Genomic DNA, 13,150 nt, shown 5'->3' on the forward strand with positions numbered 1-13,150 from the left:
TTCTATCCACCAAAATACCTACGAGAAATTCCACAACACGGCTGTATTCATCATTCAGAAAAGGTCAAATTCTTCTAAAAGTTAATATTCTGTAGCTTGAGGATACATCATTGAGAGAAGCTTCGAGTGCCACAGATATCCAGCTGTTCTAAAACATTCTGATAGTGACAAGATAGTGTCTAACATTTGTGGTGTATTTATTTATTGCATAATTTTTCATATTGATTGCGTTTGGCATTGTATTTGCAAAAAATAAGGCTTTTCAACCGGACCTGAAAAAAATCTAATTTAAAGCAACTGAAAAATAAACTTGCATTAAACCAAAAATAATTTATAAAATCGTGACACATGTTGGGATGCGAATGAAATTGAAAATTTTTGTAGTGTTTAATAATTTAATTAATTTAAGGGGCAACGTGATTCAAAAAAGACCATTCAATCCAATTTCATAATGTGCATCATGATTGTAGACCAACATACAAATATCAATGGCTGACACCACAAGCAGATTTCCTTTCAAACTCAAACTCATCTGCTATTTTCAACAAAAAATAAATCATCAAAAAAGGAAGAGTCCACCCACGAGGGGGGGGGGGGGGGGGTAAAATAAAACCATTAGCAGAGTAGATTGGTGGGGTTAAAGGTCGCTCTCCCCATAAAGCGCAGTGGAGAAGGCAGTGTAGTCTAGCGCCCCCGGTGGCGCCCCGGGGCACTTGTAGGGAGGCATCCTCATGATGCAGTACTCCGCCTGGTCAGGGGGCAGCTCCCTCCTCAGCTCCTCCACAAGGATATAGGGCTGGGACAGAAAGGGAGTAAATGAGCTAGCATGAGATACCATGAGATAATGGGATACCATGACATAGCATGAGATAGCATGAGATAGCATGAGATGGCATGGGTGAGGAAGGTTCCGCAGAGCTAACCAAATCTAAAGAAATGCAGTATACTGTGTGAAGGGAATATGATGAGGGTAGACTTTTTATAGACAACATGAACAAACCACTTTATTACTCTATTATTTACAATGATATTGGCTCACTCAACAAATAAAAACTAAATAAAATAAATTAGAATAAAATAATGACTGAATCTCTGGGATCCATCGAAATGATGGACTCGATGAGGACTCGATCCAAGTATTTCTGCCACTTTGTTCCGAACATCTTCTTTACATCTTTAACAGGCTTCTTGCAAATATCAAATTCCCGAAGCAAGATATGCCGTTTTTAATATATTGCATTGTCTTTAAATCTTGAATATAATTAACCTAACATAACACAGCATATGGAGTGTGAATCACATTTGCAGTGTGACATAAGAAATAAATAAAACAGATTTTCTTAATGTATCAAAGCACATGAGGCGGAAAAAAACGTATTTGCATGCGTCAGAGCCTGGCACACTGGTTTGGGCTTTAATCTGAAGAAAAACACTTGTGGTATTTCACCATCCGAGTCGTTCTTCAGAAGAAAAGGGAAAACTAGACAGATGGAATAGGCAAAACCAAACCCATCTACCTTGTCAGTTGCCAGGATCCTGAAGGAGGCCACGACCTGGTCAGCAGTGTCTGTGTCAGCGGTTTCTCTGGTCATGAAGTCGATGAAGGACTGGAAGGAGACGGCCCCGGAGGCATTGGGGTCCACCAGCAGCATGATACGGGCAAACTCCACCTCTCCCTGTTAATAAGTTATCAGGGGTAACAGGTGCCTTGGTTTTAGAAACACAACAAACCATTTTTAGATCTCGAAATTGTTGTACCCTAGCAACACCATGCTCTTACCAGATCGTAACCCATGGAGATGAGGCAAGCTCTGAAATCATCTGTCTCCATGGCTCCGTTCTTCTTCTAAGAGCGAAAGTTCAGATGTGTTAACTGTTAGCGTTAAAGGGGTAGTTCGGAATTTTGGACATAGGGCCTGATTCCCAAGTGAGCATTGGTATTCTATATCACTGGAGACAGTTTTCAACACATTTCATACAGTCCTTCTAGTTGCAGAGTTCGCTCGTGCTAGGCTAGCGCAAGTCAACGGGCAATGCTAGCCTGCTATTAAAAACAGTCTTACCCACTCCACAGTACACCCGAGGTAAATCAATTATAACGACAGACTATAAATCTAAATGTCTGTTTATAGAATAATGTTAGAAATAAAACCAACCTTGCATTGCATTGCATTTTTAGGGAATTGCGGGGTCTCAGCAGCAGTGTTTATATTCCTGTACGTAAGCTACGGCAGCGGCGGACTGATACCTAGGTTACCTGCCGCTGTCATTGCTACAAACGCAGAGTACAGTGAACGAAGGAATTCTATAAGCGTATTCAATTAACAAGATATGCCCACGTTTGGGGGGAGTTAGCGATGCATCTGCTTTTGAAGACGATTATGAGGAATTTGTTGTATCCAACGAACCGTACATGTACGAGCCGGTGTTTTGATGTCCAAGCCAGCAGCAACAAGCCACAGTTGAGTCCTTTCTGGATCTCGCACTGGAAATTGGTGGAAACTTTGTGGTGCCCATCTGTACCGTTTATTTCTACAATTTCTAAAAGCACACTGAACCATCATGTTGCCTAGTCGTTCAATTGCGCTTCTGTCCCACGCTTCTCTGTTTACGTTCTTCTGTCGTGATTCGGTTACAAACCTAACCAGCGCATAGTAAAATTCCGCTTCTGCTGAGAGAGTAGTCCCTCGATGATTCATGCGATGCAAGGTTAGTTTTATTTCTAACATTATTCTATCAACACAGACATTTAAATCTATAGTCTGGCGTTATAATTGATTTACCTCGGGTCTACTGTGGAGTGGGTAAGACTGTTTTTAATAGCAGGCTAGCATTGCCCGTTGACTTGCGCTAGCCTAGCACGAGCGAACTCTGCAACTAGAAGGACTGTATGAAATGTGTTGAAAACTGTCTCCAGTGATATAGAATACCAATGCTCACTTGGGAATCAGGCCCTATGTCCAAAATTCCGAACTACCCCTTTAAGAGCATTAGTGACTTGGGAGAAGTCAGACAAGTTTAGGGAAACAGAATGAAACCTAACAAATATATAACCTAAACCTATAGAAAGAAAAACAAAAATGTCACAGTTATAAGATGAAGAAAATATTTAAATTCGTACAAAATAGGTTACACACATAATAAAAAATACTTACAATAAACTTTGTGTTCTGAATAGTGCTTGTTTTTTTATCTGCCCAGATCAACATTCTTGTAAAAAAAAAAAATTGCTTCCTAGCAAATGAATACTCCTTTCATTTCTTACATACCATAAGAATCTAACCCTGGGCCAATATCTTCTAGGAAACATTAGGCCCTCTCTTGCCATCTTGTTGATCTCCTTATATACATTGGAGTGAGAGCCGCAGCACCCTACCCTGTCAAAGTGACTGAAGGAGGAGCGGAACTCGTTCATCTGCTGCTGGCTGATGCCCTTGGCGTCCCGGATCAGGACCTGGGTCTCAATCTCGTTGATGGTGCGGGCGACGGTGGTCAACAGCTGCTCCCAGCCCACCCGTATGTGCTGTTTGAGCGCAGGGTTCAGAGGTCAGATGAATACACGTATTCCTCCTTGTATTTCCTCCTGTATCCCTCCAAAGATTTGCTACACCGAAATAAGAGATGTTGATGATGCTAGAGTGCAGACTGCCTGCATCTGAATATATGCACATATTCAGACCCCATTGATAGTTTGTGGACGGTGATTGAGGACTTCTGAGGTAAAAAACTAATCCAATAAATCATTAATTAAGGATGGCTGCTCTTTTTTCCTCAGAGGAAACGTGTATGCGAAACACTTGTGTTCTATACTAGACTTGTACTTGCTAATTTAAAGAAATAAAGAACGAGACGGGCACTGTAAGTTCAATAGACGTGCATCACTGTATTCTTCTCCTTTCACTCTACATCAGACTACACAGTATCAGTAACACTAGGTAAGTGCGCCCCTCTGATGGTGTGATGGAATAACAGGAACACCACATAATAGGACTGAATACACAACAACTTGCTAATGTATATTTTTTATGTACTGCAATTCTAGGTATAGATTGATGGAGCTGCCAAGGACTTAAGTAGCTTTACTAAATTAAAGACTAGGTGGAAAAAAAGTGTGCGTGCATGTGTGTTAACGAAACTGTCTTGGGTGTTAGTGTACCTCCATGGTGTAGTTGGTGTGTTTGTTATCAAACACCAGCGACTCTTGGATGAGCTGGTGGTCTCCCTCCAGCTTGTCAATGTTGGGTTTATAAGCAACAATGATGTGCTCAAACTGCTTCAGCTGGGTCATCTGGTCCTCCAGGGCTCCCATCTCCAGGGAACAGCGGCCAACCTCCTGCCAAGACAGCATAGGTGACGTCAACCCTTTTTGACACGTCAATTAATGATACAACTGGTGAAGTTCCACCTTCATCAGAAAGAAAGAAAGAAAGAAAGAAAGAAAGAAAGAAAGAAAGAAAGAAAGAAAGAAAGAAAGAAAGAAAGAAAGAAAGAAAGAAAGCTTTTCTTCGTGCTTGGGCTCAGTTTTTTTCTGGCTTATGTCTAAAGACCTAGCCTGGGAACCTGACAAATCATATTTCATTTGCTCTGCAGAAAAGGTCTGGCTCCCCTCCCATACAAAACCTTTTCTTCCCGGTACGAGCTAGACCGACCAATCACAACTGTTGGTCTAAAATGAGGTGCATGAGGGCATTTTCAACAACAAAGATGGATAACTTTTTTCTGTTGTAAAATAAGTTATACACCAAGGAGTCTGTTGATTCCACTTTCAAGATAAAATTAACAGGAGGGTATGTATTTCACAAAAGGAAGAACAAACTACTACCAACAAAGACTGGCTCACTGACGCACACCCATCTCGTTGATGTGATTGGTCGTCAGGCTTGGAAAGCAAAAATGAGCGGAGAAGTTCTTGACTAATTCTAGTTTGCAATTCGTCTGGCGATGCCAGGTTGCTGAAGACCCACCTCCATCCTGGTCTGAATCCACGGTCCAATGAGGTTAGCCTGGGCAGCAAACTGTCGTCTCAGCCTTTCGTTGGCCTGCTGGCGCGCCATCTCTTCCTGTAGGGAGCCATCCCTCCCAGGAACCAACTTCTTGATCTAAACACACAGGCACATGAGACAGTGTTGAGGAAGGCAGGTTTCTTTGGAGGAAAACAAAAGTCTGTATTTTATTTTAATAAAATGCAGCAAACTTTGGAGTGAACTACAACTCTTCCAAGATATATAATTGTTTGATAATTATAATATCCCTAGCATAACTGACCATATGAAAGGCCAATTGACCTAAATCCACCTCAGTTTCATTACTTTTTTTGATGCCATACATGCAGACAATCAATCAATCTACACATTTCTATACTAACTAAGTATAGTTAGTGAGTATACCTTGTCCCACTTGTTCATGAGATCCTCCATGGTGATGGTACAGTAGGGGTTGATGTCGCTGGCCTTGATGCCATAGCTCTGGGAGATCTTCTGCACCTCGTTCTGGATCCCCACGATGGCCTGCCGCTCTCCGTCCGCCTCGGGGAGGGTGGCCTTGAACTGCTCGTGGGCTGCAATGAGGCTCTAGAGAGGCAAGGGGAGGAAGACGACGGAAGGCTTGACCAAAGCACAACCGTGACTCATGCACCGTGACTTTGAACAACGGGTTTAAATCTCCTCAGAAAGAAGAGTCACGTATGCACTTTCGTGACTCGCCGTTGTGTTTTATAAAAGAGGAAAGTGACTTCCCATGAGGAATACTCTTAACAGGGATATAAAACAGGGAGGATGAACAAAAGTGAATACTCATAAAAGTATACCTAGAATGAACTGGTGGTAAGGCAATACACACACACACCAAAAATCAAGAGTGAGCAGATTTATTGGACAGTGTTTGGTTCCTATGACATACCTGGACCTCTTCGATGGTGTGCACGATAAACATGTCCTGCAGGTCCTCCATGGCTCCCTCCATCCAGTTGTTAAACGGAGCCGTTCTCTTCGCAAACTCAAGGAACAACTGGTCTATGGTATCCAGCAGCTTCTCTGTCCGCTGAGGATCACCAGAGGCAAGGCCGTAAAAACACCACCTACACAAACACCTTTGCGCAAATGGAGCCCTAGTGGTGCAGTGTTGGGAGGTGTGTTTATACATGACGTGGGTATGAAACAAATGCATGGAAACAGTATTACATTAGATACAGTACACTAATGATAGACTTGCATGGTCCACTTTAATGACGTTCATTACTGGAGTTGATGAGGACAGATCTAAATATCGACCGAGACTATTCTGAAAAGCAACATCCCCTTCACCCGTTTGGATGACTAATCCTGGATACAACTCATTGTTAGCCTCGTTGACCCCCCCGGCTGCCCAGAGATTGGCACACATCCGAGATGCGGCCCACCAGCAAGGGCTTCCAGCAGAGGGAGATTTACAGAAAGTAGGCCCCTGTGCTCGTCACTCACTCAGGCTAATCCCACACACTGGGCCAGGGCCGCCGTGCCACCAGGGATCAGAGCAGCTCAGATGTAGTGGCCAGTGGGCTTTGATCCAGGACAGACCGTCCCCAGACAGCCTCCCACTGCTACACCCCCCCCCCGATCTAGGTTAAGGGGGCTTAAGGCTGTGGGAGGGAATCCATTTATCCCCACATGAATCAAGTCATGTCTGCACCATTTACACCTAGAGCCTGGCCGGCATGGAGTGAAGCCTTTTGTATGGTTTAGTTGACTGGGTCAAGTTCGTATAGGGAGGAGATCACATAAAAACAAAACGCTTTTATTGAATAGTTTGTCATGCGTTCTTAAATCCAGATATCGTTGCCCATTGAAATTAATTTCCTCCTCACCTCCAGCGCCTCCCGCCTCTTCTGAGTCAACGTTCCCAGCTGGTCCCATAGGTCACAGATGGCCTGGCAGCGCTGGTTAACAGCAGCCACATCATGGTAGTCTAGTTCACTGAAAACACAGCATACCAATGCTTTAGTTTACATCTGGCTAGGGTGGAGCGCCGTGACATTAACAGATTGCTGTTGAACTGTATACAATTATTGATATGGGAATAATCATTTAAATAGATTAGTCCATAGTATGTGGCATATAAACTGCATAGAAAATAAAAATGAATTGAAAAGCCAGGTTGATTAATATTTTATTCTTTCCAAGTAAACGAGCAGGAAACAGTGGCAAGTCATTTCCTGTAGACAGACAACAGCCAAGCAATGAAGCTCCCCTTCATTGAGACATTCCTTCGGCTGTTTTTACTGGTAACAGCACCATCAATATAGCCGCTATATTGAGTCTGTATAGCGGTGGTTCACATCAGTACAAGCCGTGTCGCCATTTCTGCAGCTCCTCCCGCTCATGCTTGCCTTCCGTGTACTCCGACGCGTAGTGTTCCATCGTTCCTGGATATAGGAGACCCCTCTTGTAGAGGAGCAAGAAGTGGCGGAGCGAAGACAGGACTGTAGGGTTACCATCGTCAGGAGACAACGCTGGGCCGGCCGGCTCTTCACCTACTGATTCAGCCGTCTGCCCGTCATCCGTCTGTCCGGCAGGCCTGAACCCCCGTTCCTGGGTTTCCCCTTCGAAATGTCCCCCTTCATAGAAGGCCTCAATGTTGGTCAGCTCGCCCGGCTGGAAGCCATACGGCGTTGACGTCGGATCGTCTACGTAGTAGTTACGTTCTTGCGTTTCACCTTCTGAATCCCCATCTTCATGGATTGCTTCAGAGCGCAGTAGTTCACCAGCTGCTTGGAACCGTTGTTGCGGAAGACGCATGGTGCCGGTGCCTGTAGTCCGAGGAACCCACCCAGAAGAAGCACCACCACCACCCAGTGAAGCTACTGGAGAATAGCTATTGCTTTCTTGGTAACCTTCAGAACCACCAAATCCATCATAACCGTCTACAGGATCAAGGGGGAAGTAGCCACCATTTTGGGTTTCATATCTAGGGTCAGAATAAGAACTTTTAGAATTGCCATTGTTGTAGCTTAGAGTAGAGTCCATGTTGGTGAAGGGGCCATCAAAATCAGCCTCATTCGGATTCCATTCTGTAAGAGGATAGAGACAATTAAGTTAAAGTCAAACAGGGCCATTGTTCCAATGTTGGAGAAATAAGGCATATTTATTATAATTACCATTTTTAAAAGGGTAGCTATGGGCCAGGCGTCCAAACACCGCAATTAAAAGCCACGTGCTGGAAATATATACATTTTGAAGAGTATAGTATTTGAATAAGAATAGTTAAGAAATACCACAAATATTAAATATCACAGTACATAATAAACTGATTAAAAGTACTGCTTACCTTAATATCCACAGAGACATTATGCCACCAAGATACAACGCTGCTGGAAGGCCAACTTAAGTGGATCATCTTAACATGAACCAGGAAGTTGTCTTTGTCCAATCAAAGTGCAGCAAGGTAAAAGTAGACGCCTTGTTGTCGTTGATTACTAATTGATAAATTCTGGTTAGAAAAAAACATGTTACCTCAAATCACAATGAAGTGGCCTCAGTCCTTGTTTATGATTTCATCGTTAGATGTCATCAAACTAATTTGGTCATCTAAAATCTTGCCCTTGATATGCATATGATATGTAAACTCTGGCCATGCGATCATAATATGGAAAGTCAGATCAGAGGCAAATGACATCTGAATTGAGCATCCAGGCCTTCAATGTGACCGTAGCCCGGTATATGTTGTCTGGTCTCTGGCTATGTGACCCTGCTGTGAACTCTAAAGTCTGAATGAATCTGTTGTTTTGCTGCTGGCTCCTCTTCAGTGCCAGCAGTCACTAGTACAGCTGAACTAGACCCTTCTCTGCCTCTCACTCAACCTCCATTGGGAACAATCTGTTATCAGGCCTTTCATCCTAATCATCTGTCAGAATTATATTTTTTGATGGTTGCTTTTCCAGATCATACCCATTATGTTCTTATCATACACAAAGACCCTTTCTGGGCACAAACAAACAAACACAGACATGACTGAGAGTGCATGTACAGCCTTTATTGTGTGTGTGTGTGTGTGTGTGTGTGTGTGTGTGTGTGTGTGTGTGTGTGTGTGCGCGTGCGCGTGCGTGTGCGTGTGCGTGTGTGTGTGTGTGTGTGTGTGCACACACTGGGATGGAGCCAATTAGATCGTATTTATTTCACTCACCCTCTACTTGTTTTGACAATCACAGTTCAAAGAGTATTGCGACATGGGATGAAACCTCAAATAACACCTGCAGGCAGATGCAGCTGGGATTGTGCACTCTGCACCTGAATGTTCCTTGACACGCCAGGCTAAAGTGATGCCCTCACCGGGAGAGAAGCTCAAAGTAATGCAAAACATCGTCTCTCGAGTCTTGTTGCTACAAAAGATGGGGGTTCTGCTGATGTTGAAGGGCGCTGTGACGTTTGGGCTGGCATGGAATGCCCTACTTATTTTCTCATTTTAAAAAACACAACCTATGTTTACTTGTGTACTGTATGGTGTACTGTATTGTATTGTATTGAATAACTGGTATTGTTTACAGAGAACCTACTTTATTCGGTATGCTCATGAGCTTAAAGGGTACGCCGAGATATCTGTTTATTTGGGTTTGTTCAATTCTAAATACATTAATGTGCGTCAGAGGAGAGTTTTCTGGGTAAGGGTTTGATTTATGTCAGCTAATATGATTGACTGGCAGAGTTACAGAGACATTATCTCCTCTTAATGTGGGTGTAATACACTTTTAATTACTTTTCAAAGGTTCCCAATGTGTTCAGAATATTCACTAACTTAAAACGAGTTTCAGTAACCAGAATGGAGTTAGACTACAAACACCTTTGTTTGACACCTTTAATACAACGATGCCTGTGATGATGATACCCAGCAAGTAGCAGCTGATTATATAATCACTGCAACAGAGCATCACAGGTACCTAATGATCACAGCGCCGAAAATATTGCAGAATTATCTGTCTTTATAGACAAACTACAATGTCCCTGTACATTGACGAAATTGAATTCATCCAAAACATGGAAGTCTTCAACAAATAATAATATCTATATATATATCTATATATCTCTTTATATAAATATATCTATATCTATATATATATGTTCAATATATATATGTACTATAAATATTTTTATAGATACATGTATATATGTGTACTGTATATATATATATATATATATATATATATATATATATATATAGTACACATATATATTGAACAAAATTGGTACAAATAAAAATGATCACTGTCCTTTCATAACCCTGAAGTGAACAGGTAATTACTGTAATGAATGAGTAACCAGAGAGCTGGCACAAAAAGCGAAAAGCGGTCCTTAATCCCGGAGTACATACTTGAGCTCCTGTGCGATGGCGGCGATCTGCTCCACCCTGTCCTGGTGGGCGGCCAGGTCGCTCTCAAAGCCCTCGTGCCTCCTCAGCAGGGCTCGTATCTCTGTCAGCGAGGCCGCTTCATAGTCCTTCTCGGAGAGGACCTGCTCTTTGCCTACACGAGACGCAGGAGAGACATGCAGGACATTCAAACATCACGATGTCTTAGGCTAGCGTTGGACATGTATTGTAGGGGGAGGACGTAACACACGGGGAAAAGTAGAGACAAAAAAAAACAACCCGTGGGGGGGGGGACTGACCGGTGGCCCAGGTCTCATGGGTGGTGGCCTTCTGCCTGAACTTTTCAGCCAGGTGGTCCAGCCTCTCCAACCTGCGGATCTCTGTGAGCAACCATTCTTCATAGCCCTTCTCTGCCTGCTCCAGGCCCTGCCAGGCACTGGCTATGTCCTGGGTGAGGACACGACGCACACACAAGCCCACGCAACAGTTCATTCCAAAGCCATGGGCTAAGAAATAAGAGAGGACTCTGTTGTACGTGCATTGAGAACAATGTCACAACACACGGTCTGAAGATATGCAACTCCCCTATGTCATGCACGCGTTCGATTCAAGATGCTTCAAAGCGATCAAATGGTCGTTTCGATGCGCACCGAGAATCCAATACAGTAGCAATCGGTGTGTAACTATGGATTGTCCATCAAGGCTGATGGGCTGTTGGGTGCTGGTAGGGGTGGGGGTGGTGTGAGGACTTGGGCCGGACTTACAGACACCATCTTCCCCTCAGAGGGCATGAAGGCGGGCCGGTTGCTGATGCGCAGCTTGGTCTGCAGGGTGTTGAAGCTGATTTCAAGCTGGCACTTCTCCTGCACCTTGGGGGGCTTGTGCATGCGCCGGTAGTCCCGGAAGTCCTCCAGCTTCCGCTGCATCTCGCTCATGGTCTTCTCCGCCGTGCGGTTCTCCAGCCAGGGGGTGGTGCGCTGGATCCACTCCAGTAGCTTTAGATGGAGGGAGGGGGGAGGGTTGGAGGGAGGGAGGGAGGGAGGGAGGCAGGGTGGGAGGCAGGGTTGGAGGGAGGGAGGGAGGGAAGGGGGATGAGGGAGCGAGGCAGGGAGGGTGGGAGGGAGGGAGGGGAGGAGGAAGGAAGGATGGAAGGGAGGGAGGGAGGGAGGGAGGGAGGGAGGGAGGGAAGGGGGATGAGGTAGCGAGGCAGGGAGGTCGGGAGGGAGGGGAGGAGGAAGGAAGGATGGAAGGGAGGGAGGGAAGGAGGAGGGAAGGATGTAAGGAAGGGAGGGAGGGAAGGGGGATGAGGGAGCGAGGCAGGGAGGAAGGGAGGGAGGGAGGGAGGGAGGGAAGAGAAGAGGAGGATGGAAGGATGGAAGGGAGGGTAAGTATAGGACTTAATGTACACATCCACATATAGATGTTTGAGACCGAGTTTGCTGCTCTGAGCTTTTTATGGTTGAGGCTTTGTGTTAAGCGTCTGAAAATCAGTTTCTTACCTCACTTGCAAGTCGCTCGTACTCCTCCATCAGCTTCTCGTTCTCCTGGTTCACGCCCAGTACCTTGCAGATCCGGTTAGCTGCTGTCTCGGCCTGACCATGGAAACACAGAGAGAGAGAGAGAGAGAGAGAGAGAGAGAGAGAGAGAGAGAGAGAGAGAGAGAGAGAGAGAGAGAGAGAGAGAGAGAGAGAGAGAGAGAGAGAGAGAGAGAGAGAGAGAGAGAGAGAGAGAGAGAGAAATGATAAGGAATAGGCACTCATCCTCTTGATTTGAGGGAACCTTTGACACACTGCACTGAAATGAATCAACCATTTAGCTGACCCTCTATTCAAGGTGACCTAGAGTGATCTTGCAGAAACTGTTATCCAAGCTGGATAAGTTAGATTTTGTCTGTACATGTCATGTAGGAGCATAAACCTAGGCTTTAGTTGGTAGAAAACAACCACGTTTCAGCTGGGAGTCAAAACACCCTAACCACAGGGTCCGCCCATCAGTGTGGTTAAACCGCCTTTTGTCATCTTATTTTCTACCTGCTCGGCTCCAGCGAAGGCGTGGTAGAAGCAGGACATATAGGTCATGATGGCTCTCTCGTCAGGCTTGGGGGTGTTGATGATATCTGCAGCGTGGAGAATGTGGGGGTGACACAGAAGATGAGGTAAAGGAAAACTAGAACAAGGCAGGGTCGGAAGACGCACTGAAACCCCCGGGGGGAAGGTGAAGACAGCAGCATTAGTATATTTGGGTCCTACCCCGATGCTATTTCTGGGGGTTTGATACTTGTTCATTTGCTGCTGAGGAAAGTGGCAGGAGTCACGGAGGGTTAGTGAGAGAAACTCTATCGGAGGGCTTTCATCGCAATGTAGGGCAGACTTTGGGATGGTTATTGTTTTTTCCACAATGTGGAATACATGCGGGGAAACAGATCATAAATTGAAGGAAACTCTGCTTTTTTGCTTCTTACTCTTACTTTGATTCCAGCATACAATTAAATCATATTCAAATTGTAGCATTCATTTTTTTCTGTATTCTATAAGTATATGAGATAAAGACAACCACATATACACATTGAAAAGCATTGATAAAGTTTGATATGTGTTGTATTTATTTTTACCTAGGGACTGCATATGTAAATTAACCTAAGGCTAACTCTGGTGCATAAAATGGTTACATTTATGTTTTACAGTTTGTTTAATTGCTTGAACAAATTTAGCAAAACTTGGCTCATTGTGTCAAAACTCAACACACAAGCAAATAAGACGCAACACTGAGATATAGTCCATTCACACCTATGTCAAATTGAAACTCTTCTATCGAA

The 13,150-nt window shown here is 44.3% G+C and overlaps 2 protein-coding genes across 3 annotated transcripts in view; both read right to left on the reverse strand.

Annotated features, from left to right (window-relative positions):
- Positions 1–180: 180 nt before the first annotated feature.
- actn2b (actinin, alpha 2b) overlaps positions 181–13,150 on the reverse strand; it is a 21,589-nt gene continuing 8,619 nt past the window's right edge. For both annotated transcript variants that reach the window (XM_060073611.1, XM_060073609.1), the window contains 14 exons: positions 12,366–12,451; positions 11,835–11,927; positions 11,100–11,330; positions 10,635–10,782; positions 10,339–10,489; positions 6,842–6,950; positions 5,899–6,039; positions 5,388–5,570; positions 4,965–5,099; positions 4,157–4,333; positions 3,377–3,523; positions 1,781–1,846; positions 1,518–1,676; positions 181–796 (listed from right to left, as the gene is read on the reverse strand). In XM_060073611.1, the coding sequence (XP_059929594.1) occupies positions 638–796; positions 1,518–1,676; positions 1,781–1,846; positions 3,377–3,523; positions 4,157–4,333; positions 4,965–5,099; positions 5,388–5,570; positions 5,899–6,039; positions 6,842–6,950; positions 10,339–10,489; positions 10,635–10,782; positions 11,100–11,330; positions 11,835–11,927; positions 12,366–12,451 (1,985 nt within the window). In that variant the 3' untranslated portion in view covers positions 181–637. The remainder of the gene's footprint in view (positions 797–1,517; positions 1,677–1,780; positions 1,847–3,376; positions 3,524–4,156; positions 4,334–4,964; positions 5,100–5,387; positions 5,571–5,898; positions 6,040–6,841; positions 6,951–10,338; positions 10,490–10,634; positions 10,783–11,099; positions 11,331–11,834; positions 11,928–12,365; positions 12,452–13,150) is intronic.
- On the reverse strand, positions 7,128–8,968 carry LOC132473462 (uncharacterized). Its single transcript, XM_060073615.1, has 3 exons — positions 8,302–8,968; positions 8,132–8,190; positions 7,128–8,044 (listed from the first exon to the last, which is right to left on the reverse strand). Exons 1-3 carry the CDS (start codon positions 8,319–8,321, stop codon positions 7,314–7,316), a joined length of 810 nt encoding a protein of 269 aa, XP_059929598.1. The 5' UTR covers positions 8,322–8,968; the 3' UTR covers positions 7,128–7,313.

This window comes from Gadus macrocephalus, chromosome 15 (genome assembly GCF_031168955.1).
Source record: "Gadus macrocephalus chromosome 15, ASM3116895v1".
Taxonomy (NCBI): Eukaryota; Metazoa; Chordata; class Actinopteri; order Gadiformes; family Gadidae; genus Gadus; species Gadus macrocephalus.